This window comes from Apus apus, chromosome 10 (assembly GCF_020740795.1).
Source record: "Apus apus isolate bApuApu2 chromosome 10, bApuApu2.pri.cur, whole genome shotgun sequence".
In the NCBI taxonomy this organism is placed as follows: Eukaryota; Metazoa; Chordata; class Aves; order Apodiformes; family Apodidae; genus Apus; species Apus apus.
Window position 1 is genome coordinate 2,268,691 of NC_067291.1, and position 24,557 is coordinate 2,293,247.

The window sequence follows — 24,557 nt, forward strand, 5'->3', positions numbered from 1 at the left end:
CTGAGGTGAGGGAGGTTTGGGGAGGGAAGATGAGGTGAAGGTTTGTTTGGGGAGGAAGAAGGCTGAGGTGAAGGAGGCTGAGGTGAGGAAGGTTTGGGGAAGGTCTGGTGAGGGAGGCTGAGGTGAGGGGGGATGAGGTGAGGGGAGACAAGGCGAGGGAGGTCTGGGGAAGGCGTGGGGCGGGAGGCCGACGGCAGCTCTGCCCAGGGAGGCCGAGGCGCTCCCGGCGCGGGGCCGGGCCGGGGCGGGGGCGGCGGCCGCGCCGGAAGCGGAAGCAGCGGGAGCGGAAGCGGCGGCGCTCGGGGCCGGTGGGGCCGCTGGGGCCGGAGCCGCCGAGGGGCGCGGGGAGCGGCGGTGAGAGCGGGACCCCCGGGGCCGGGACCCCCCGGGGCCGGGACCCCCCGGGAGAGCAGCCCCCCGGGGCCGGGAGGCCTTGGGCCCGGGGGAGCGGCCCGGCCCCGCTTCACCCTCCGCACGCAGCCGGTGTCGGCGGGTCCCGCGGCCCAGGGGCGCTGCGAGCCGCCCGTGGTGGCGGGGGGGGGGGGAGAGGGGAAGGCGAAGGGAACCGCTCCCCACCCCCGGGTGCTCCGCGTCCTTCGGGGGGTCCCTGCTGGAAGGGGAGGAGGGAGGGAGGGAGGGAGGGAGAGGGGGGGGTGGGAGGTCCCGGCCCCTCTTGGCAGAGGGAATGGTCCGAGCAGGGGGGGTCGTGGTGTCTCCTCAGATGCATCACTGCCGGAGGTACCGGTCCCCGGAGCCGGAGAGCTACCTGGGCCACCGCTGGAAGAGGAGGAGGTCCCGGAGCAGGGAGTACGAGGGCAGGCTGCGGTACCCCCCCCGCAGGGATCTCTCCAGGAGATCCAGATCCAGAAGGTAGGAGCAGGTTTGGGCAGTGGGGAGGGGTTCAGCCCTCCTCCATCCATCCATCCATCCACCCATCCATCCATCCCGGTGGTGTTTCCCAGCCCCTGCCCGAGTCCTTTCCCTGAGTCCTCAGCCCCATCACCCCCCCCCCCGGGTGAAAGGAAAGGGCTTCAGCCTTTGTGCCTTCCCTTCAGGTGGTTCTGTGTCTGGCCCAAAGCTCGTCCCAAAGCACCAGCTTTAATACTGATGAGGCAGAACATCCTGCCCTGGCCTCACGTTTCCCAGTTTTAAATGCTGTGGAGGCATTAAAGCCTCTCCTGACAGCCCGAGTCCCTCTGAAAAGCAGCACCAGTCCCCTGGAAGTAACAACCCCTTTCCCTTCACCTGTGCTGGCAGCAAGGATCAGAGCATCATCAGCTGATCTTCCCCACTTTGGCTCTGGATTTCACCTTCGATCCTCTCCTGGTTCAGCATTCCCCCAGGGACAGGGAGGTGCTGGGTGAAGGCTGCCAGGACAGGAGCTGTGGTGAAGCTTCTGGAAGAGAGGTCCTGGCTGCCTGCTTGCTGGGACCCCAGCCCCTGGTGGTTCCACTGGTTGGACCAGGGCAGGTGCAGCCAGAAGGGAGCTGAGTTAATCCTTGAATTCCTGAAATGTTCTGTGGATTAATTTCTCTTCCCAGCCTGACTTTTGTTTACTCGAAGGAAGTGGGTTGTGAAATCCAGCACAAAGGGCTTTCCCAGCCTCCCATCTGACGGGTTGTGTAGGATGGATTTGGATGAAAACAGGCTTTTAGGAGGTGAAAACCTTCAGTCTCAGACCCTGAGCCTCCCACAGGTTCCTCAGTGTCTCAGAAATACCCACAGAGGTGTGTTTGGGGTTGCAGGTCAGGGCTGGAACAGAGCAGCAGGGTGGTTGTTGGTGCTTTGGATGGTTCTGTGGTGTCCTAGAGCTGTCCTAGAGCTGCTGCTGGCCTTGGTTTGGAATTGGAATTATGTTCTTGGTCCAAGATGAGGTGACCTCCCTAAAATGCAGCTTCTCCCTTGACAGGCTGTGAAGCAGGTGGGAGCTGCTGTTAGACAGCTGAGTGGGGAGAGGATGGAGGTGCTTTCTGGGGGCAGGAGCAGTGTGGCACTGCCCAGTGACACTGCCTCTGCTGCTCAGGGGAAGGCAGGTGCCCTGGGAGTATCTGCAGCTCCTGCCTTGAGCTCTGCAGGTCCCGTGGGACCTGCTGGCAGTGCCACCAGGCAGAGCTGTGCTCATCCTCAAGCTGCCTGTGCCACTCCAGCTGATCTCTGGTGACACGGGGGGGCTGTGCCTGATGCCTCTGCACCCACTGGCTGAAACCATGTAATAAATCTCTTTTACTACCCTTATACTTGTTTTACTTGGGAAACAGCAGAGAGTCAATGGTGACAAAAAACCCTGGCAAACAGTTGGCTGAGCTGTAGAATTGTAGAATCAAGGAAGCTGAGCAGGATGCTGAGTTTTGTGACACAACTGAGACTTCTGTGTCTGTGTGCACTTGGGACTGGAGTCATGGGCAAGAAGCCCAAAAGCTGCTTTTCAAGAAAAGAAATTAAAGCCTTATTGTAAATGCATTTGGGGGGTGGTTACCTGTTGTTAAGGAAAGCTTCTCTTTTGTGCCTGGTGTGTTTTAAGGGTTCTGTCATCAAAAGCAGTGTTTGCTGCTTTGTTGAGTGGTAATTGTCCCTTAAAGTTGTACAGGCTCCATCTGCAGCTGCAGTTAGTGTCACTCAGCTTTGTTGCTGGAGGAACAGGAGCTGGACTTGGCTGCAGAGCCCCAGTGCTCCCCTGGCTCTTGCTAATGATCTGTTGGGCTGGTGTGTGTGCACAGAGCTTGGTGTTTGGGGGACTGCAGGGCCCCCTGGGGGGGGGGTTCAGTTCTTGTGTGTTGATGAACTAATGAGGATCCTCCCTGGGGGAGGAGGAAGGTCAGAAAAACATTTGTGTATCTGGGAAGAGCTCAGGGCACCTTCCAGTGCCTGAAGGGGCTCCAGGAAAGCTGGGGAGGGGCTTGGGACAAGGGCAGGGAGGGAGAGGACAAGGGGGAAGGGATGAAAACTGGAAGAGGGAGATTGAGGTGAGACATGAGGAGGGAATTCTGGAGTGTGAGGGTGGTGAGACCCTGGCCCAGGCTGCCCAGGGAAGCTGTGGCTGCCCCATCCCTGGCAGTGTTGAAGGGCAGGTTGGATGGGGCTTGGAGCAACCTGGGCTGCTGGGAGGTGTCCCTGCCCGTGCAGGGGGTTGGATCTGGATGATCTTTGAGGTCCCTTCCAACCCAACCCAGCCTGGGATTCTATGACACGGTTCTGTGTAGGGTGGAGGAGGCAGCCGAGCTGAGGGAGGCAGCTCAGCTGGAGCTCTCAGCGGCTGCTTTCCCCTCCCAGCTCCATGAAACCCTGGCAGTGCCAGTTCCTCTCACCAACCTTCTCCTTTGCCCGTGGCAGGGCAGCAGTCAGCTCTGCAACCCGAGGGCAGCCTCCAAGCTCTGCCTCCTCCCGCCGCTTCCCCCGGCGGGTGGGAACCACCTGCTTCCAGCAGGACCCTCCCCTTCTTCCAGCCACCAACCCTCCCCCTCTTCCTCTCTGCTCCAGCCACGACAGGATGCCTTACCACCGGAGGTACAGACGGGACAGCGCTCCCTACAGGTTTGAAGACCGAAGCCCATCTTTTGGAGAGGACTATTACTCCACCCGCTCGAGGAACTGGCGGCGATCCAGGGGCAGGGAGCAGCACCACCCCAAGAAATATCCCCACCACTGCCGGAAACGCAGGAGTAGGTCTTGTAGCAGTACCTCCTCGGTGAGTAGCATCCAGAACGAGTTCAGGATGGTTGAGGTTTTTAACTCTTCTTCCCTCCTTTTCAGCTGGGAACACTCTTGGGTGAGTACCTCTCATCCCCTGGGTTTGGTTGTGGTGTTGTTGTTCGGTTGTTGGTTTGTGTGGTGTGTTGTGTTGTGGGTTTTTTTTTTGTGGTGCGTGTGTTTGTGGAACGTCTGGCCCAACAAAATCTGTGTCTTGTTCAGAGGGAAGTGTCTGTAGCTGGTGGTTTGATGAGTCCAGCCCCTGTAGCTTTAGTGTGTGAGGAAATGAAGTTGTGTTGTGCCTGGCCAGGGAGGGGATCAGGGAAGGCTTGGAATGGTGTGGATGAGACAGGCTAAAGAGGGTGAGCCTGGCTGCTGGAATCAGGCATTGCTGGGGTTGAGACACAGCCAGGGCTTTGCTTCTGCACCCTGCTGCTGCTGGGGGGTGCAGTGGTGGGACAGAGCTGTCTGCAGGCTCCCCTGCCAGGTGGGATCCATCAGCCTGGTTCTCCTGAGCCATCATCCCTGTGGTTATGAACCCCTGGATTAGGTGAAGGTTTCCACCCTCCGAGGATGCACACGTGTCCTCTCTGCCTGTTTCCACACAAGTATCCTTGGATTTCAGCTGCTTTGAAAACTTCCCTGTTTCCCACCCTGAAATGTAGTCTTCCTGCCAAGGATTAACATGGAATATTTGGAGCTGGGTGGGGTGGCTGGTCCCAGGGATACCCTGGAAGTGGTGTGAGGTATCAGCCCAAGGGTCACTGCTTTTCTCCTGAAAGGAACGGTTCCATCTTCCACCAGTTTGTTGCTTTGAAATGGAATTCCAACTCAAGGATCCCTGCAGTCAGAGGGGATCTCTGCATGGCTGGGAACTGCTGACAGGCTGTTGCTTTCCTCCTGTTCTTTCTTTCCAGTGGACTTTTTGAGTTGTAGGAAGGAGCCAGGGTCCCACTGAAAACCCTCCAGCCTGGTTTGCGTGCGGTGCTGGGCAAGGGGGGTGCAGGTTTGGGCTGGTGTGTTCCCAGTGGCTGGAATTCTCCCAGCTGTCCCAACTGTTCTCTCTACCTTCTCCTCCCTTTCAGCTGACCTTCTGGAGTTTGATGGTAGCTCAGTGGTTTGGTGTAGCTGAGGGGAGGTGAGGGACAACAGAAACCTGCTGGAAGTTTGGGCATGGAAATGTAGAGCTTGGTATGAATTTATTTGGCTGGAGAGATTGGAGCTGGTTTGAAGGCTGAATACAAAGAGATGAGGAGTTAGGGCAGCTTGCTTTGTGGACCCTGCATCCTTTGGGGAATGTTTGGCTGGTTTTCCAGTAGAAGCTCCCAGTAGCAGGGGTGAACGTGACCTCACACCTTTCGTGGATGCCTCAAGTGAAGTGAAACACTCCCTAGGGATTCATGTAACTCTTCCTAAAGTTCTCCCAGGCTTCAAATTGCCTCCTAAGGCTGAAACTCAGCAGCAGGTCTGTTTGCAGCTGGATGGATTGAGGATCAGGCTGCTGGCTGGTTGTGCCCAGGAGGGAAGGGCTGGCTGGAGCCAGGGCAGGACATGGCTCTGGGAAGCTGGCAGGAACTGAGGTACCCAGGAGCAGGGAGAACTGCTACTCTGGCTTCTACTGGACAGCCTGTCCAAGCTGACAGCTTGTCTACCCCTCGGCGTGTTTGCAGTGGGAGAAAATGAGGTTCTTCTGGCAAAGGCTCCTGGTGCCTCTGGCAGCACCTCCAGTGCTGCAGGGGAAGCTGCTGCTCCCTGGGCACAGAGTGCCAAGCCAGCTTGTCCCTGGAGCTGCCCAGCTGCTGCCTCCCTGCACAGAAGAGGGCTTGTAGGGAGAGGAGAGAGGGAAGGGATGAAAACTGGCAGAGGGGAGGTTGAGGTGAGACACGAGGAGGAAATTCTGTGCTGTGAGGGTGGTGAGAGCCTGGCCCAGGTTGCCCAGGGAAGCTGTGGCTGCCCCATCCCTGGCAGTGTTGAAGGGCAGGTTGGATGGGGCTTGGAGCAACCTGGGCTGCTGGGAGGTGTCCCTGCCCATGCAGGGGGTTGGATCTAGATGATCTTTAAGCCCAACCCATTCCATGATCCCAAGAGGGGGGCGTTTTCCTTCAGAGCCCGCAGCTGCCGAGCCGAGAGCGCCCTTTGCAAACCTGTAGCTGTTGATGACTTTTCTGTTTTGAAGTCAGTTTGTGTCTTGACGTCTCCCTTGCAATATCCCTATCGTTATATATCCTGTGTGCCTTATGAAAATGCTGGGATCTGGAAAACCCAACCACCGGCTCACCCGTCGTCTCCACCCACCTTTGAATGACCACCCAACCCTGCGCTGGGACCCGCCCGCGGGGGGGGGCGGTGTGTGCAGAGGAGCCAGCAGAGCAGTAAGCGCAGCAGGAGCGTGGAAGATGACAAAGAAGGCCACCTGGTGTGCAGGATCGGCGATTGGCTCCAGCAGCGATGTACAGCCACCCTTCCGTAACGCTTTACCTCTCTACTTCCTATCCCCGGGTTAGACCAGATCTCTCGTTCCCTACTGGAGGGGTCTCTAGTGTTTTATTGCTTTTAAAAATGGACTGAGCAAGTTAACTCGCCCCAGGCAGACAGTAGAGTTTTTAAAAGAGCGTAGCAGTCAAGAGAGATTTTGTTGCTTTGCTTTTTTTCTTGGTTTTTTTTTTTCCTTGGTTTGGTTTTTTTTTTGCTTTTATTGCTGTGAAGCTGCAGGGCCTCAGCTCTTGGCCGGGCCCCTGAGGTTCACATCCACTCCTGTTTTCTCTCCTAGATGAAATTGTGGGCAGCCTCGGTGAAGGCACTTTTGGCAAAGTGGTGGAGTGTGTGGACCATGCCAGGTGGGTCTTTCCCTTCCAGGTAACAGGGAGGGACGTGGTCTGTCCCTCCTGCAACCAGCTCCCAAGCCTGGGTGGAGCAGCTCTGCTCTGGACACAGGCTGGGAGAGTTGGGGTGTTCAGCCTGGAGAAGAGAAGGCTCCAGGGAGACCTTAGAGCACCTTCCAGTGCCTGAAGGGGCTCCAGGAAAGCTGGGGAGGGGCTTGGGAGAAGGGTAGGGAGGGAGAGGACAAGGGGGAAGGGATGAAAACTGGAAGAGGGAGATTGAGGTGAGACATGAGGAGAGAATTCTTTGCTGTGAGGGTGGTGAGAGCCTGGCCCAGGTTGCCCAGGGAAGCTGTGGCTGCCCCATCCCTGGCAGTGTTGAAGGGCAGGTTGGATGGGGCTTGGAGCAACCTGGGCTGGTGGGAGGTGTCCCTGCCCATGCAGGGGGTTGGATCTGGGTGATCTTGAAGGTCCCTTCCAACCCAAACCAGCCTGGGATTCTTTAATGCTGCCAGTTTCACCTGGGCTTGTGACTTCACTGGACCAAACTGGTGTCACCTGCTGCTGCTCTACAAGTTATTTCTCATAACCAGTGGGAAGGGGCTCAGTACCCCAGTTTCAGAGTCACATGTCAGGGGAAGCAGGGGAGTGTCCAGGGCCCGAGGGCATCAGCACAGGCTGTTCTGCTGTAAAAGCAGCCACCTCCAGCTGAGGGGTGGGCCAGGCAGCTGGGGAGGGTGACCTCTTAGTCTGCTGGGGTCCTTTTATTTAACCTCTCCTTTGGTTACACTTGACCCCTGTCTCCTCCTGACCCTTGGTCTGGCTCTGAGCCATGGGGTCAGCTTAGCATAGGAGCTGCTGGGACCTCCCACCTCCTCAGAGAGGGCAGGAAGGTGCTGGAGGACACGTGGACGTAGGCTCCTTCTCCCATTCCATCCTTTTTTCCCCCCTTTACAGAGGCAAATCTCAGGTGGCTCTGAAGATCATAAAGAACGTTGGGAAGTACCGAGAAGCAGCCAGGCTGGAAATCAACGTCCTGAAAAAAATCAAAGAGAAGGACAAGGAGAACAAATTGTAAGTTCCTGCTGGAACTGGGAGAAGGTCCATCGAGTCCCCGAGTGATGGTTACTCCTCAAGTCTTTCTCTTGTGCACAGCTTGTGTGTCCTGATGTCAGACTGGTTCAACTTCCACGGCCACATGTGCATTGCCTTTGAGCTTCTGGGCAAGAACACTTTTGAGTTCCTGAAGGAGAACAACTTCCAGCCATACCCTCTCCCTCAGATCCGACACATGGCCTATCAGCTCTGCCATGCCTTGAGATGTGAGTCACCCAGGGCCCTGGCTCTCACCAGAACGGGCTGGGAGGGAGCAGAGAAGGAGCTGACTTGGCTGAAGGTTCTGTGGGTGCTTCAGTGTGTGGTTTTTCAGCTGTGGTGTTTGTTTTTTTTTTTTTCTCCTCCACCTGGGCAGTTTTACATGACAACCAGCTGACTCACACTGACCTCAAGCCAGAAAACATCCTGTTTGTCAACTCGGATTTTGACACTTTGTACAACGAGAACAAGGTGGGTTGTGTCTAAAGGAGAAGGGAATAGCCCAGAAATAGCCTGCCTCTCCCTCCCTGCAGAAATGGGCTGTTCTCTCCCTCTTCCATACCTTACAAGTGGGAATAAACTGGAAGTTGGGCCTCTTCTTGCTCCTGTGTCTTCTAAAAGCCACAAACCTGCTTCGCTGGCTCCTGTCCCCGGAGCAGCCCTGAGATCTAAAGAGCTCAGAGCTTCACAGTTGTAATCCTTCTGATTAGCAGACCAGGCACGGCTGTTCTGGGGTCAGAGGGTTCTTCTCAAAGCCCAGCTTAACCCTGAACGTGAGGACTTGTTTCCTTGCAGAGCTGTGAGGAGAAATCCATCCGGAACACGAGCATCCGCGTGGCGGACTTTGGGAGCGCCACCTTCGATCACGAGCACCACACCACCATCGTGGCCACCCGGCACTACCGCCCCCCTGAGGTCATCCTGGGTGAGTCCTCCTGGGTGCTGGGGGACTCTGGGGCAGGTGGAGGAGAAGAAGTTGTCCCAGGGATGCTGAAGGATGATGGTGTCTGGAGGAAAACCAGCTGAGAGAGCTCTAGTTCCGGAGCGTGGCTTGGGAACAAGCTGAAATGCTGACTCGGTGGTCCCAAGGTCCTGCTTGTATGGAACAGGGATGTGGAATAAAGGGATAGTGCAGGGCCTTGAGCTGGAGTTGGGAGTGGAGGAAAAGCCTGTGAGACTTGGGGAGTGCAGACATGAGCTCTTGGGGAACATGGAGTCAGCATCAGCCGAAACAGAATCATCCGGGAGGGATGTGACAGGCCTCTTCCAGCCCTGGAAAGCTCATGGATAACTGCTAGGTCTGTCTTGGTGTCATCCTGGCAGTTTCAGCAAGGAACTAGGAGGAATCTGGTGGGACTTGCTGGGAGCACCAAGGTAACTGGCTTCTCTTTGCAGAGCTGGGCTGGGCACAGCCATGTGATGTCTGGAGCACCGGCTGCATTCTGTTCGAGTACTACCGAGGCTTCACGCTCTTCCAGGTGTGGGTCCTGCAAGGGGCTTTGTCCCCTTACACATCCTTACTGGGAAGGGAAGCACAGGGTGGGCACTAAAAAGCAGCAGCAGAGTTGCACAAGAAGCCCAGGGAAATTCATGGCTTGGGGACTCGTGCCTTGCTGAAAGGACAAGGTTCAGATCACTTCTGGTTTCTTCACTCTGTGAAGAACAGAAGAGTCAAGGGAGGAAGCAGAGGTGGGACAGGAGCTGCACCATTCCTGGTGGAGGCTCCTCTTCTCCCCCTGGACTTAAGGGACCTTTTGTCTTCACCTCTCCAGGTTCTGAATTAATGCACTGATGCTCTTTGCCTTTGCAGACCCATGAGAATCGTGAGCATCTTGTCATGATGGAAAAAATCCTCGGGCCAATTCCGTCTCACATGATCCATAAAACTCGGTAAGAACCTCTTCCTGAACTCAGGCCAGGACACTATTCTGGGTACCAATCCTCTCTCCTCACATGGAGGGGGGGGGGGTCTCACCTAGGTGGGTGAAGCCATGGGAGAAGTGCTGGGAGTTTTCTTGATGAGCCTGACGATGAGTTGGAGGGGAAAAGGGTTGAGCAGGGCAGAGAGGGCAGCTCAGGCTGGGTCTGCGTGCCCCTCACGGCCTCGTCACCACCGCCTTTCCTCTCCAGGAAGCAAAAATACTTCCACAATGGGAACCTGGTGTGGGATGAGAACACGTCAGATGGGAGATACGTCCAGGAGAACTGCAAGCCCCTGCGGGTAGGTGCTGCTCCCTGGGCAAGGCCTGGCTGCCCGGCCAGGCTGAACCGCTGCGCCTTCCCTTCCCTGAAGCAGGGGCGCGGTCCCTCGTCCTGCTCCACCCCTCTCTCTGGGTGTCCCATCCCCTCTTTCTCTCGCAGTCCTACATGCTGCACGACTCCCTGGAGCACGCCCAGCTCTTTGACTTGATGAGGAGGATGTTGGAGTTTGACCCTTCCCGCCGGATCACGATCTCTGAAGCTCTCCTGCATCCCTTCTTCGCCGGCCTCTCCGCCGAGGAGCGGATGTTGTGTGGCCGTGGTGCCAGCAGGGACCTCAGCAGATGACAAGAGGGCAGGTGTGACACCTGCCTCCCATCTCGACAGCCAGGATCTCTCTGACCACTGCACTTCAGCCCCACTTCCCTCTCTTCTCTCTGAGTTTGGAGGGGCTGGGGCCCTGGCCATAAGGACCCCGGGGAGGGAGGTGGGGGCGCGGGGGGGGGGGGGGGGGGGGGGGGGAGGGAAAAGAGGAGCTACATTGGAAAGCACAGATTTATTTATATGTTGTAAAGTTAAAATAAAAGTGTTTCTTATTGTTTGATACTTCCCTTGTAGGCAGGTGTAGGGTTCTCTCGCTCCCACTTCTGCCTTTCTCAACGAAGGAGGATGGAAATGTTGAAACCCCCCCCCCAAAAAATGAACTGGAAATTGAAGCAGCAGGAATTTTTGCTTCATTGGAGGCCTAAAAAAGTGAGGGTGAGGGGATGGACTCTTCTGGTTTCTGCCCCGGAGCAACAGGAAAGCTGCCAGCAGACAAATAAATAGCTGCACATGAACAGCACACATGAATAGTTGCACTTTATTTCAGGGCATCCCCCAGCAGTGGCAGGAAGGAGTCGTTACAAACAGGAGGTCACAAATGGAACAACCAAGCAGTGACAGAGCAGTGACCTTCACATGTCAGTGACCAGAGCAGCACCCCTGGGCAGTCCCTGTGGTGGTGAAAGCTGGGGGGGTTAGAAAATCAAACACAGCTTAAAAGAAGTGGTCCAGTCTTGGAATTAACTCTGGTAAGGGGGAGAAGAAGGGCCCCAGGCCCCTTTCTGGGGCTCAGTGTGTTCCAGCAGAGCTCAAACCTGCAGAGAAGCAGAGGTGAGGTCACCACTCCCTCAGGTGAGCCTTTGTTTCTGAGGCCACATCCCCACAGCTCAGCTCCAGAAATCAGACACAAAGTTGAACTGTGCCCAACACAGCCCAAAGCTGCCCTAAATGCCCCATGCAGGGAGGAGTGGGAGTCCATGATAGTTTGTAGCCTCCAACACTGGTCACTTGATACTTGTTTTCTGCTGCCAGGTGGGGAAACCCTGTTGCTGCAGGGCTGGCAATGGAGCCCTGATCCCAGCTGCCAGCCCTGCACAAACATCTACCTGGGTCAGTGCCCTTCTGGGCATGGCACTTCAGCCAGGGCCACAGCAGTGTGGGGGCAGGAAAGGTCCCTAAAGCCATGAAGATGCCTACACAGGTGCAACCTACAGCTCAACAGCCAAACAAACCCAGCCTGGGGAAACAGACATGGAAAGGGCAGGTTCTCTTCTCTGGAGCAAGGCAAAGTAGAGACGAAGTGGCTAAAGCTACCACTGGACTACAGCAAGCCCCACCTCTGGAAGCCAGCCACTGCCCCCTCTGGCCTGGCTGAGGGTTAGGAGAAGCTGCAACAGCAGGAGGAACAAGAAAGGCAGAGAGAAGCCTCGTGTTTAACTAACTAACCTGCCTGCCAGCCCTTCCCGGGGTGTCTGAGACAAACCACAGCACCCTCAGTGCCACTCCAGCTCCAGCTGAAAGGTGCTTCACCTGAGGAGGAGCTGCTTTGCCCTTCCAAGGGGGCAGGAAGGGCAGCCCTGATGATCACCAGCCTCTCCATGCCAGAGCTCCAGGCCAGCTGGCACAGTGGGGTCCTCCAGCCCAGCTCAGGGGAGCCAGTGGTCCAGACCCCCAGAGGGGCAGAGCCCTCGGTCCTGCTGAGGTAGATACACGTGGCTCTTGACCCAAGAAGACAAAAAAGCAAAGAGAAGTGCCTGCTCTGGGCACCCCCACCACTGCAGCACCCAGGGGTTTTGCTACGTGGGGCTCTCAGCAGAGCACAGGGACAGCTGCAGGTGACCATTTCCACCCACACCTGCACTCCAGCCTCAGAAGGGATGCACCTCCCCTAGGGAAAAAGCACTGTTTGAAGCCCTCAGGTTCTGCCAGAACAGGGTCTGTGCAGGGTTCAGGTACCTGCAGCAGCTCTGGGGACAGGCCAGGTACTGCTGTGCCCATGGCATGGGGAGCTAGCATGGAGCCCAGTACCTCGTGCTTCCCTGGGGCAGCTCAAGAAGCCTTCAGAGAGCACACACAGATGGATCCTTAGCTTGTTCCTGCTCTAGGCACCACTCCAAGGCTCCACCAGGACAAGAAGATGAATGTAGGAATAGGTACCATCCTGGCAGTGCACAGGAAATGCCCAAGAGCAGGGAGCAGAGCAACCTGGGGCAGATCCTCCTGCACAGCAACCCGGGGCAGCCCCTCTGGGGTGATTCAGTCCAGAACCTGGTGCTGTGCCCATCCAGGAGGGCAGCAGCTCCACCTCCTGCAGCCAAACAGGACTGAGGAAGTCCTTCCTCAAGGTGGTTCCCAGCACATGGGTGCACACAGGCATGCCCAGCCTATCCACAGGCTTCGAGCCCAAAGGGAAGGTACAGATCCATGACCCACTTCCCAAAGCCCAGTGAGTGCAGGGGGGGATACTGGAAAGCACTGGGGGAACTCACCCAACCACCACCTGCACCACACACCGTGCCTCTGTCCTGCTTCACTGTGCTCTCCCTGATTCAGCCTCTCACTGGGCCAGAAAGAAGAAGGGAGAACAACCCCAAACAACAATCCTGGAGAGGTTGTCCCAAAACACCCCTGGTCTCCTGTAGACCTGGGCTTCACCCACTAAGCAAACAAACAACAAGCCAACAGAGTATACAAAGCAAGTAAGGCCTAGCTGAGGACACAGGTGTTCCCAGAACATGTGTGACCCAAGAACTTCTGGCTCTTGACACGAGCTTTCCATGGAGGGAATGCTCTCCTCGAGGAGCTGCAGGTCCAGGAGGCAGAGCAAGCTACAGCTGCCTTCAGGAACAGAAAACAGAGGAGGGGGGGGGTAAAAAAGAACAACAGAACCAAACCAAATCCTCCCTCCCAACTGCAACAGAAGGTATCTCTACACAACCAAGGGGTGCTGTTCCCACCAGGGCACCCTTGCTGGGTCTATCCTCCCAGAAGGACCAAGACACACAACTCAAGATCTCCAACCTCTTGTACCACCTCCACGTCCCTCAGCAAACAGCCTCCTGGCAAGGCCAGGGCAGCAGCAGCTGCCTCCACCAGGGGCCAGACACCACCTTCCTGCATGTTCCTTCCTACCATGACCCAGGAGAATGGACACAGCTTTGCAGGAACATTTGCTTCCTTCTTTTTTTTTTTTTTTTTTCCTGTTCCATTTTACGAGTCTTTTATTTTTTTCCTTTTTTTTTTTTTTCATTTCCTCTTCTTTTTTTCTTTTTTTTCTTCTTTTTTTGCTTTTGAAATACACAAATGATTCTTCTGGAAGGAAAACTCTTCAGAACTTCACATCCTTAAGGCGAGTTTACTAAGTCAAGATCCACTGGACAGCTTATTTGACAGACCTTCTCCTCCTCCTCTTCTTCCTCCTCTTCTTCCTCCTCCTCCTCTTCCTCCTCCTCCTCTTCTCACCCTACAGAGCCTTGTGGCTGGACTGGCTCTAAGTGGAATGCAGGGGAATGACAAATTTGCAGCCAAAGGGTGAGTGGTAGTTTATTCCCACTTCCTGAAAGACCTTCTGGGGAATGCCAATGTCACAGAGGTACACACGTCCTGCCCTCTCTCCCAGGGGCAGGGGCAGACCCAGGGCCAGGGACCACTTGGCATCAATGCCCTGTTCCAGCTCACTGATGGGAGGGTCGATGCTGAGGACAGGTGCCCTGTTCTGGTTGGCCCAGTCCACAACTGCTTTGTACCAAGGCTGATCCCTCAAAAAGGCATTTTCATGACAATCCAGGCAGTTGATCACCAGGTCAACGGGGGTATCTGGGAGATCTGAAAGAAACACAAAGGCTGCTGAGGACCAGATTGACACCAGAGCCTTCCCCAACTGGTGCTACCAGCAGATGGTTCAGCTGAAGACTCCAGCACCCACAATCTTGCTGCAGACAAGTCTGACCTTACCTGCTCTTGGTGCTGTCCTACCACGTTAGATGCTGCCACGGATATTTTAAAGCTCTTTAGAACCTTCACAGACCCTCAGGTACAACATCTCATCAAGTGGTCAGCACTTGAGCAGCCCTAGAGGCCTCTGCTGAGCTGGCTCCCCCACCCGGGGAAGGTGTGGTGCACTCTCTTGGTTATAAAAGGACTGCTTTATATTCCACCAGCTGGAAAAAAAAAAGGGCCTGTTTTTCTGGAACACGCTGATCACCTCTGCTATGGAAAGGCCAGCTCCTGTGCTGCCTGCCCCACTGAGCTCCACCAGTCTCCCTGCACTCACCTCCTCTGTACCACACCCACCTCACAGACCACAAGGTCCTCAGAGCAAGGACTCCTGTCCCAACAGGTGGCTCAGCCAGCCCAGGCAACCCCCATCCTACCACAACACAAAACCTCCTGCTGTTCCCTAATTCCCAGGGTCGTTTCTCCCAAGGAGTTTAAAGCAAGCAGGTTGGAAAATAAGGCTGGGGAAATAACACAGAGCAGCCAGCTCTCTCACAGAGGATGGAGCAGCAGAGATCTGCACAGGGCCAGCTCAGCCAAGCCATCTGCTTGGTGTGGAGCAGCAGCTGGTTGCTCATCCACTCCCAGATTTCACACTCTGAACAAGGAAAACCCTTCTCCTAGGAGCAGCTGCTCTGACTCCCATCCATACGGGCAGCTCTTCCCTACGTGCTCCTACAGGAAACCTCTGTTCCAGCACAACTGCTCCACTGTTCAACCTCTGGGTGGCTGCTGTCCCTCCAACATCTGCCTCTGGCCGTGCCACTAGATGGTGCCACCACACCAGGCAGGCGCTGGGGAGCTGCAAGGGCAGATCCGCTCCTTCCTCCCTCCTTTGCTTCCTCCCCTCCTTTCCTCCCTCCCTCACCTTTGACGCTGGAAACCTGCTGGCCTTGCGTCTTGCTGAAAAGGTTCAGCTCGTTGGTGATGGATTCCAGCATCTTGACAAAGTTGGGTAGGAAAAGGATGACATGGACATCATGGTTGGAGAGGTGGCGCCCACAGCTGATCCCCTGGGCCCCCTTCACGTGGGGGCCACACAGCAGGGCCACCGTGGGCCTCTGGTGCACATTCTTGGGGTTCAGCCTAAAACACAGACAAAAAGGGGCTGTCAATAAACCCAAGCCACTCTCACCATCTTCCTGCAAGAGTTAAAACCAAAAAAAAAAATCATCAGTAAAATGCAAATCACCAGGTGTTTTGCAAACCTTCCGTTGCCTCAGAAGAAGGAACCCACATCCTTTTGTAGTGCTGACACCAGAGAGCTGCTCTGCTTGCAGGGTCCTCCAAGACTTCCTTGCACCCACAGCAAAAAGCACAAGGTCTGTCCTGGTTTATCATGGAGCCAACTCATGCAAACAATGCAGGGGGCATTTGTACTGCTCACCTAGCAAGCCTGAGGCTGATGGGATTTTGCTTTTAGGAGGCTTTTCTCTGCCCCTCTGATTTTAGAAGGAAGCTTATTATACAGTCTGCAGTTTTCAGTCTTGGAGCCCCCAACACAGGAAGGACATGGAGCTCCTGGACAGAGCCCAGAGGAGGCCACAGAGATGATGGGAGGGCTGGAGCAGCTCTGCTCTGGAGCCAGGCTGGGAGAGTTGGGGTGTTCAGCCTGGAGAAGAGGAGGCTCCAGGGAGACCTTAGAGCACCTTCCAGTGCCTGAAGGGGCTCCAGGAAAGCTGGGGAGGGGCTTGGGACAAGGGCAGGGAGGGAAAGGACAAGGGGGAAGGGATGAAAACTGGAAGAGGGAGATTGAGGTGAGACATGAGGAGGGAATTCTGGAGTGTGAGGGTGGTGAGAGCCTGGCCCAGGTTGCCCAGGGAAGCTGTGGCTGCCCCATCCCTGGCAGTGTTGAAGGGCAGGTTGGATGGGGCTTGGAGCAACCTGGGCTGGTGGGAGGTGTCCCTGCCCATGCAGGGGGTTGGATCTAGATGATCTTGAAGGTCCCTTCCAACCCAAACTAGTCTGGGATTTGATACAACCTTGAAGCCACGGGGTGTTACCTTGACAGCAGAGCCCCAGCTAAAAAGAAAAAGAACTTCTCCTCCTTAAGCCTCATCAACTGCAAAAGAAACTAAACCAGCCAAGCTCAGAAGGGGCAAGGAAGCAGCTTTACCTGTTGGGCCCCCCCAGGAGGCTGAGGGCCATCTGGCTAGCACACACTCCTGTCATCTCCAGCCTCCTCTCCAGAGTCAGCCCGTGCTTCTCCGCCACTGAGAGCAGCTTCTTGTGCAGCTCGTAGGACACGCAGGGAACGACCAGCCCCGAGTCTGAGGTCCAAAGAGAGGGGAGGGAGGAAGACACAAAGAGGTGAAATCAGAGACTTCCAAAAGGCTGCAGACTGGTGAGGTTTTCTAAGACAGCACTTCAACAGGACGACAGGAAAAGGGCTTAGTGGCTGTTACCAAGGGTCTGGGTAACCCGGTAACGCAGGTTCCTGCCGAGATCATCACATGAATCCAAACTGGTGCATCAGAGTTTGCTTGCTCTGCTGGAGTGCAGCAGAGACAGCTCAACTGCTGGCCTTGAAAGAGCAGGTTTCCACCAAATCCAGCAGCAGCTGGCTATCTTAGGACGAGAGAGGAGACTGAGGTTGGACACGAGGAGGAAATTCTCTCCTGTGGGGAGAGCCTGGCCCAGGTTGCCCAGGGAAGCTGTGGCTGCCCCATCCCTGGCAGTGTTGAAGGGCAGGTTGGATGGGGCTTGGAGCAACCTGGGCTGGTGGGAGGTGTCCCTGCCCATGCAGGGGAGTTGGATCTGGATGATCTTGAAGGTCCCTTCCAACCCAAACCATTCCATGATTCTATGATGATTTTAGCAACAAGAGACCTGAGCAGGCCTCTTTGACTCACACATTTCTCAGTCTCCAGGCCACCACTGCTTTTATCTCCCACCAGTGCCCAAAGTGTTCCTCATCACTGTCAAAGTCTGAGAAGCTGTGAACCAGATTTCCCACCAGGAAAATCTCGGATGCATTTATGCTTCCTGACACCCAAACTTCCAGCCCCTGACCCACACAGGACAGAAAAACAAGAGGTTCCCCATTTATGTGGCAGGTGTCCCCAGAAGGGCTGGTTTCAGCCACAGAAGCTGAATCCTGAGACACAGAAGCAGCAGGGGATCAATGCAGCTGAAAGAACATAAAGGCTGTAGGAAAATACTTCTCAGTCATTTTTGTCAAGCCTGGTCTGTGAGCCAGGAAATGCTCCAGCATGTGGATCCAGGGAAAACAAACAAGAAAGGTTTTGTTTAGCACTGAGAACAGAATCCTCCTGCTCACTCCTCCAGCAAGCTGACCTGGAACCAGCAGGTAAGAAAAACACAAACCTGAGGAACTGTTCTGGCTGATTCTTTATACCTTCCTTCTCCAAGCTGGCACTGAATTCACAGAAATAAGCCCTGCAGTCACATCTGTCAGCTCTCCTGGAAACAAATGCCACCAAACACCTTGTCACCAAACAGCAGCTCTGAGGGGAGCCACAGCAATTTGTGTGTGTGGTGGGTTGACTAGTGGAGGACAAGGAAACTGAAAAACCTCCCTTATGGTCCATGGAGAGAGAAGTGCAAAATGTGACAGGACACTGCTGCAGCAGCCAGCCAGAGATCCCTGGATGTCTTCAGCCCCAGGAACCAGCCTCTTTATTCTAACTTCATCAACATCATTCTGAGACCCATGCCCCTTTGCTCTGTGCTCGATGATGTGCACCTGTGTGGAATCAGAAAAACACACTATTCCTTGCTTAAAACTGGCCTGAATATCCCTACCTCTCTCCCAGCAAAGGAGCAGCACAGCTTAATTCCCTGCCCATATGGGATGGCCACACAGCTGGAACACAGCTGCCAGCAAGGAAGGCTCCTTCTGTTGACATAATTCATAGGCACTGCTCTCAGTTGTCTGCTGAGCTCTGGGAATGTACTCTTAGCTCCTACTCTGGCACAGGCAGAGGAACCACGGAATTGATCTGGTTGGAAAAGACCTTTCAGATCATTGAGTCCAACCACTAACCCAGCTCTTCCAAGTCCAAGGCTAAAGCACGTCCCTCAGCACCACATCCACACAGCTTTTAAACACAGCCAGGGATGGGGATTCAACCACCTTCTTGGGCATCCTGGGCTAGTGTTTAATTACCCTTTCAGTGAAGAAGTTTCTTTTCATATCCAATCTCAACCTCTGGCACAACTTGAGGCCGGTTCCTCTTGTCCCATCCCTTGTTCCTGGGGAGCAGAGCCCGACCCCCCTGGCTCCAACCTCCTCTCAGGCAGCTGCAGAGCCAGCAGGTCTCTCCTCACCTCCTGGTGTCCAGGCTGGACACCCCCAGCTCCCCCAGCTGCTCCTCACAAGTTCTCCAGACCCTTCTCCTTCTGCTCCAGCCCCTTCCCCAGCTCCATGGCCCTTCCCTGGATGCACTCCAGCCCCTCCATGCCCTTCTTGTTGTGAGGGGCCCAAAACTGACCCCAGGATTCAAGTCGAGGTGCACGGGACCCAGACACAGCAAGTCAGAAAGGTGCAGGACTCAAGACTGACACCTGCCAAGGCTCAGCCACCGCACCAAACCTCAGGCCAAAGCGTGACCCGGGTCCTTCCACCAGCCCGCCCTGCAGCTGCGGTGCTCCAGGGCCAGCAGCCCAGCCTCACCCTCAGGCTCCCACCAGCAGCTCCACCTCTGCCCCGGGGGGTGGCAGCAGCCACCAGCTGGCCGTGCTGAGCCCAGCCGGGTGCTCCAACAGCCCAGCAGGGCTGGGACCTCCGGCGTTAATGGGAAAGAGGCGTGGGAACGTGACACGGCCCAGTGCAAACGCTGGGAGCCGCCAGGGAACAACCACAGCACACACATCCGCCCGGGGAGGAAACCTGACAGCTCCTCGCGGGGCTGGGGCTTTCGTGCAGACATTCAAAAACCCCAAGAACCAGTCGTAACAAGCAAGGGCCATATTCAAATGAGCAAAGGAGTCATTTGCACGGCTAGATTTCCCCCAGGGCACCCCCGTCACAAGCACCAAGTCAGGCTCTGGTGGAAACGGCAGGTTTTTGGACACACTGAGGTTCTCAGATTCAAATCAGGGGTGCTCCTGCAAGGCAACAGCAAACTGTTGAGGAGCAGATCCTGCTGAATCCTTCTGGCCTGCACCCCTGAACCCACCAGCCAGTGCTCTTGCAGTACAGAGGGGCCCAAACGTGCTCCAGCCCTCGCACGCTAAGCGCTGATTAAGCTACCTCAGCTAATTGTCATGCCAGGCAGCACACACGTGAGCACGGCCACTATCAAAGTCATTTCAGACTCCTGATAGCAGCCACGGAACATTTGGGAGTCATGAGGCACTAATAATCCTACACCAGTCACCCCAGTCACGCACCTGCCCTGTGTTCACACCCCCTGAGCCTCCAGAGGCACGCAAGGCCCGGCGCCGGCCGCTCTTGCCCCCTCCTGGTTTTGCTACCTCATCAGGTCTTGCTTTTTCAAGCTTGAGGAAAGACTTGGAATCACAGAACCACAGAACTTTTCAGGTTGGAAAACCCCTCGGGATCCCAGCGTCCAACCATCATCCCTACTCTACAAAGTTCTCCCCTAAACTATCGCCACCAACACCACATCCAAACCACCCTTTGACGCCTCCAGGGATGGTGACTCCACCACCTCCCTGGGCAGCCTGTTCCAGTGTCTGACCACTCTTGCTGGGAAAAAATTGTTCCTAATGCCCAGTCTGAATCTCCCCTGGTGCAGCTTGAAGCCATTCCCTCTTGTTCTGTCACTAACCACCTGTGAGAAGAGACCAGCACCAACCTCTATCCAATGATCTTTCAGGTAGTTGTAGAGACTGATGAGGTCTCCCCTCAGCCTCTTCTTCCTCAGACTAAACATTCCCAGCTCCTTCAAGCCTTCTTCATCAGATTGATTCTCTAGACCCTTCACCAGCTTCGTTGCCCTCCTCTGTCCTTGCTCCAGCACCTCGAGATCTCTCTTGAAATGAGGTGCCCAAAACTGGACACAACACTCCAGGTGTGGCCTCACCAGTGCTGAGCACAGGGGGACAATCACCTCTCTGCTGCTGCTGGTCACACTATTTCTAATCCAAGCCAGGATGCAAGTGGCCTTCTTGGCCACCTGGGCACACTGCTGGCTCATGTTCTGGTCCATTAGAACCCCCAGGTCCTTTTCTGCCAGACACTTTCCAGCCACACTTCCCCAAGCCTGGAGCTGTTGTGGCCCAAGTGCAGGGCCCAGCACTTGGCCTTGTTGAAGCTCAGACCATGAACATAAGCCCAAGGATCCAATCTATCCAGGTCTCTCTATAGAGCCTGAAGAGTGACCAGAGGTCAGGACCTCTCCAAACAGTTGGATGGGACGCACCTTCTGCCAACCTGAAACAAGAGGGGCTCCCAAACTGTAGGTTTGGGACTGAACTGCAGGGCCACAAATTCCCAGCTTAAACTTTGCACCAGCTCCTCAGACTGGAAGGGTGGAAGAGCCAACCCGTGCTCTGCCTCTCCTCAAAATCATTCAGTGTGACTGAACAACTTCTCTGTCACCATTTACATCTTCCCCTGGATCACGAGCATCAAGAAACCCACATTTACCACCAGCTAGACACAACTCAGTGCCCAGTGGGTTAATGCAAATGGGGTTACTGGGAGGCAGGAGATGAACTTGCAGCTAGCATGCCAGTGCTACACTTTGTCCTAATTGCTCCCTTTCAGGAGCAGGCTTAAATGCCAAGTGAACTTCCCTTCTTCTCACTCACGCAAGGTCCAACCAGTCAGACTGGCTTATCAAAACCAGGCCGAGGGAGTTAAATAAACTCTGGCAGGGAGCAATCAAGGAGGTGATGTGTAAACCCACAAACAATAACACTGCTGCAACAGAACTGAACTCCTGCCAACTTTAATTATGTTTGGGTTGGACAGTGCTTCTTTATTGTTCGGTAATGAAGGTAATAAAAGAAATTAGCTCAGGCCTTTTAATATTAAATAAATGTATTTTACAGCTGCCTGGAAGAAAAAAAAAAAAAAGCAAGCAAGGGGCAGAGAGAGACTAAACAGTTTGGTGACACGCAGGGTAGGGCTGAAGGATGATTAAGGATGAAGGATTCTCAGTTTGGGAGGCACACTCTGTCCTGGGCACCACAACTGTGAACAAGTTCCCTCCTTGAGCTGCACTGTGCAAGGTTACAGACGTACTGCTTGGATTCAAACACCCTGTGCCAGCAGAAGAACTGAGCTAAAACAAGCCCAGAGCAGCTCTGCCATCTGAAATCCAGGGCCTGCAGGTGGAGGAGAAGGTTGCTGCTGGAATGGCTCAGTGCTAAGCTTTTCTCTTCACTATTTCAACAGCTAAAATAACTACAGGCAAGCTGCAGGAATGGAGGGGCTGGAACCAGACTTTGGGCCTCGTGAGAGCTGGAAGTAACACCAGGAGCACTTTGCTTTAGCAATAAATCAGAATCACAGAATCGTGAAGGTTGGAAGGGACCTTTAAGATCATCAGACTCCAACCTCCCTGATGTGAGCAGGGACACCTCTCACTAGAACAAGCTGCACAAGCCTCATCCAACCTGGTCTTGAACACCTCCAGGGATGGGGCCTCCACAGCTTCCCTGGGCAACTATTCTAGCACTTTACTATCCTCAGGGTGAAGAACTTCATCCTCATGTCTCACCTGTATCTCCCCTCTTCCAGTTTTCATCCATTTCCCCTCGTCCTTTACCTCCCTGCCCTTGTCCCAAGCCCCTCCCCAGCTTTCCTGGAGCCCCTTCAGGCACTGGAAGGTGCTCTAAGGTCTCCCTGGAGCCTTCTCTTCTCCAGGCTGAACAGCCCCAGGCAACTCCAGGTTCCAGACCCACAGGGCTCATGGTCTCAGCTGCAGGCAGGTGGAAGGGCCCAACTCTTGCCCCCTTCAGGCAGATGGGGTATCACTTGCTGCCATTTGCTGGCTGTAAAACTGGAGCCACCTGCCTGCAGACTCAGCAAAACACAGCTACTTGCCCCACCAACGTGTATGATTTTCCCCACAACCTTAAGGGCTAGATGCTTTGGGGTTTTTTTAGTCATTATTTTTAATTAAGACAAATGCTGTGGGAGTTCTGGCTGACGTTCCCATGTCAGCCTCTCTCAGCATTAGTGCACAATTCCCTCTGGCTGAGCAATAAAAACCATCTGAGGGACAAAGAGACTTTGCCCCAGGACCACTTTGTTTTTCTCTTGCACTTGGCCAAAGTGATCTTAATTTGCACTGTACTCCAAGATCCCTGAAACACTTCACACATTCAACGTACACAAATGCTGTAAGGCAGCCAGCCACAGACTGAAGAGCTAAAACCTACAGAGAGTAGAAAAAGTCAGTCAAGGTCATGGCACACACAGCAAAAAAAAAGCCACCATCCTCACAGAGCAGCCTCAGCCTCAGTTTTGTAGCCTGAGCCTAACACATCAGCCCTGCCTGCTGCATTGATTTACTTCTCAGGGTGCATTTTCTTTCACTATCTCTTTACTGTGAGGGGAAGAAAAAGGTTTCTTGAAGGACAGGCTTAAAGTCTGGCTAGGGGGAGCAGAGAAAAACATGGAGACTTAATCTGGTTTGTTGACCACAGTCCTGCTTTCACTTGACAATTTCTACAGTGACAGAGTTTGAAAAATCCCACTCATTTTCCAGAAGAAACAAACAGCACATTTTCTACATGAACAGCATTAATTAGAAGGGAAGCTGCTTTAGACAAAGACTAGTCCATCAGGGAAAGAAATACAGACCTTTTCTCTATGGGAATACAGCTCTCCTCCTGACTGATGGGTCTGGGCCCACTGCAGGCACCTGCACCACGTGGGAAAAGGGAAGGCTGAGGTGTTTAAGAGAATTCCAGCTCCATTTGATGCCCACAGTCCAGGCAAGGGAGACTTTAATCCAGGGTAATCACCATGGACTTGAAACTCATGGCATGCATGTGGTATGTGCTAACAGGGATTAAACAAAGGAGAGAGGAAAAAGGGAACCCTTTGGACAGCCTGGAGATGATACTACATGGAGGCACCAAGGATGAACTGAGATGCTCCACCCTACTGCAGCCTCCTCTGAGCTCCCACAGACCTGCAGAACATTGGCTTTGTAGCTACTGCTGGGAGACCTGATCCCAAAACACAGGCTGAAAGCCAACAGAAGGACCAGAGACAGAGCCACACCAACACACACTTCAGTTGTCTAGCTCTGGAAGTGGAGAAAGGCAGCTCACACCTCAGCCAAGGATCAGCCCTGCCAGGGAGGCAGATTTCTGTTCAACAGTTGCACTTCCCCTTTCAAGCACTTTCCCCTTTCATGTCAAGCTAAATAAAGAGACAGATCAATAGCAGCCAGCCCAAAAGAGTAAAGATTAATTACATATTTGGGAGGGATTCATCTGTGGAGCCCCAGGGATGGACTCAGCTCAGTCACAATCAAAGACCTGCTGAGCTCTATTAGCTTCAGCTTCTTTTTGTTGGGAACAATCCCATCTTTGTTCCCTGCTTACTCCTAAAACACATGCTAGGATACCTACCTGGCAGCCTGGCTACACAGTTACCTCTCAGAAAACCATCCTGGTGGACTGAAACGTTTCTCAAGCTTTGCTTAACATCCTACCCAGATCAACTTCTGTCAGTCAGTAAGAAAAGCCCAGACTGGAAGCCCTGCAGATGAGTCTTCTGCAGAAGAATCACCTTCAAGATTGACCCAGGGTAAAAGAATCATGAAGTACCTACTTCTCCTCTAGCTAGGAAGTGCTTTCTGCAAGCAGAGCTCCCCCTTCATTGCTGTTCTGCTTCATGTCCTTTTCTATTAAAACATTGCCTGCAGTTTGCTGGGCAACTCTGTGTGTCAGCTTTTGACATCTGATGGCTGCATGGTTTGTTTGGGTTTATATTTTTTTAGAGTAGTATTTTAACTATTTCATCATTCATATTTTAACACATTATTCGTTTTGTCTGGAGATCATCAACAGAAGCAAAGTGGGTTTGTTGGCCTGAGTCTGTTGTCCTAAATGGATCCTCTGTGATTTATGGAAAACAAGGCACCAAATATGAAGAGATTTGGTGTGGGAGTTATAAACAAAACCATACTTCTCCACTAATTTAATCAACTCAATTTCTTTTATTATAGTTGGATTTCTTACTTCAAAATTCCCTGAAAAGGTTCAATTTCACTCACTCGTTTGTGATGTTCAGTTCTTTGAAACATTTATGCCCTTCAGTTTTTAGAGGATTTTAGGTTAAAATAATTGTCACATTGAACGTGGTGAACTTTTGGAGGGAAAGAAAATATGCCATGATTTTAGTTGGGGTGAACACAAATCAAGTGTTTAAGTTTTGGTGCTGTGCTTCTCACCTTGTACCTTTAATTGTCACTGTCCCACCTGCAGCTGCCCCTGTCCCACCTGCAGCTTATGGCACAATTTCATTTTTGGGGACATGATTTA

The 24,557-nt window shown here is 54.0% G+C and overlaps 2 protein-coding genes across 4 annotated transcripts in view; one reads left to right on the top strand and one right to left on the bottom strand.

Annotated features, from left to right (window-relative positions):
* The first annotated feature begins 273 nt into the window (after nucleotides 1-273).
* CLK3 (CDC like kinase 3) lies at nucleotides 274-10,288 on the top strand. 3 transcript variants are annotated; one of them, XM_051628396.1, is made up of 13 exons: nucleotides 274-354; nucleotides 722-870; nucleotides 3,478-3,685; nucleotides 6,044-6,137; nucleotides 6,458-6,524; nucleotides 7,464-7,580; nucleotides 7,662-7,828; nucleotides 7,978-8,072; nucleotides 8,397-8,526; nucleotides 8,997-9,079; nucleotides 9,412-9,491; nucleotides 9,732-9,822; nucleotides 9,963-10,288. In XM_051628396.1, exons 2-13 carry the CDS (start codon nucleotides 722-724, stop codon nucleotides 10,146-10,148), a joined length of 1,467 nt encoding a protein of 488 aa, XP_051484356.1. In that variant the 5' UTR covers nucleotides 274-354; the 3' UTR covers nucleotides 10,149-10,288. The 3 variants fall into 3 exon arrangements, with proteins under 3 accessions (XP_051484356.1, XP_051484357.1, XP_051484358.1); XM_051628398.1 differs by lacking the exons at nucleotides 274-354; nucleotides 722-870 and having other exon boundaries at nucleotides 3,599-3,685; nucleotides 6,044-6,153; XM_051628397.1 differs by lacking the exons at nucleotides 274-354; nucleotides 722-870 and having other exon boundaries at nucleotides 3,595-6,153.
* A 358-nt stretch (nucleotides 10,289-10,646) lies between these two features.
* EDC3 (enhancer of mRNA decapping 3) overlaps nucleotides 10,647-24,557 on the bottom strand; it is a 30,147-nt gene continuing 16,236 nt past the window's right edge. The window contains exons 5-7 of the mRNA XM_051628394.1: nucleotides 16,237-16,390; nucleotides 14,989-15,206; nucleotides 10,647-13,949 (exon numbers count right to left, since the gene is read on the bottom strand). Coding sequence (XP_051484354.1) covers nucleotides 13,615-13,949; nucleotides 14,989-15,206; nucleotides 16,237-16,390 — 707 coding nt within the window. The 3' untranslated portion in view covers nucleotides 10,647-13,614. The remainder of the gene's footprint in view (nucleotides 13,950-14,988; nucleotides 15,207-16,236; nucleotides 16,391-24,557) is intronic.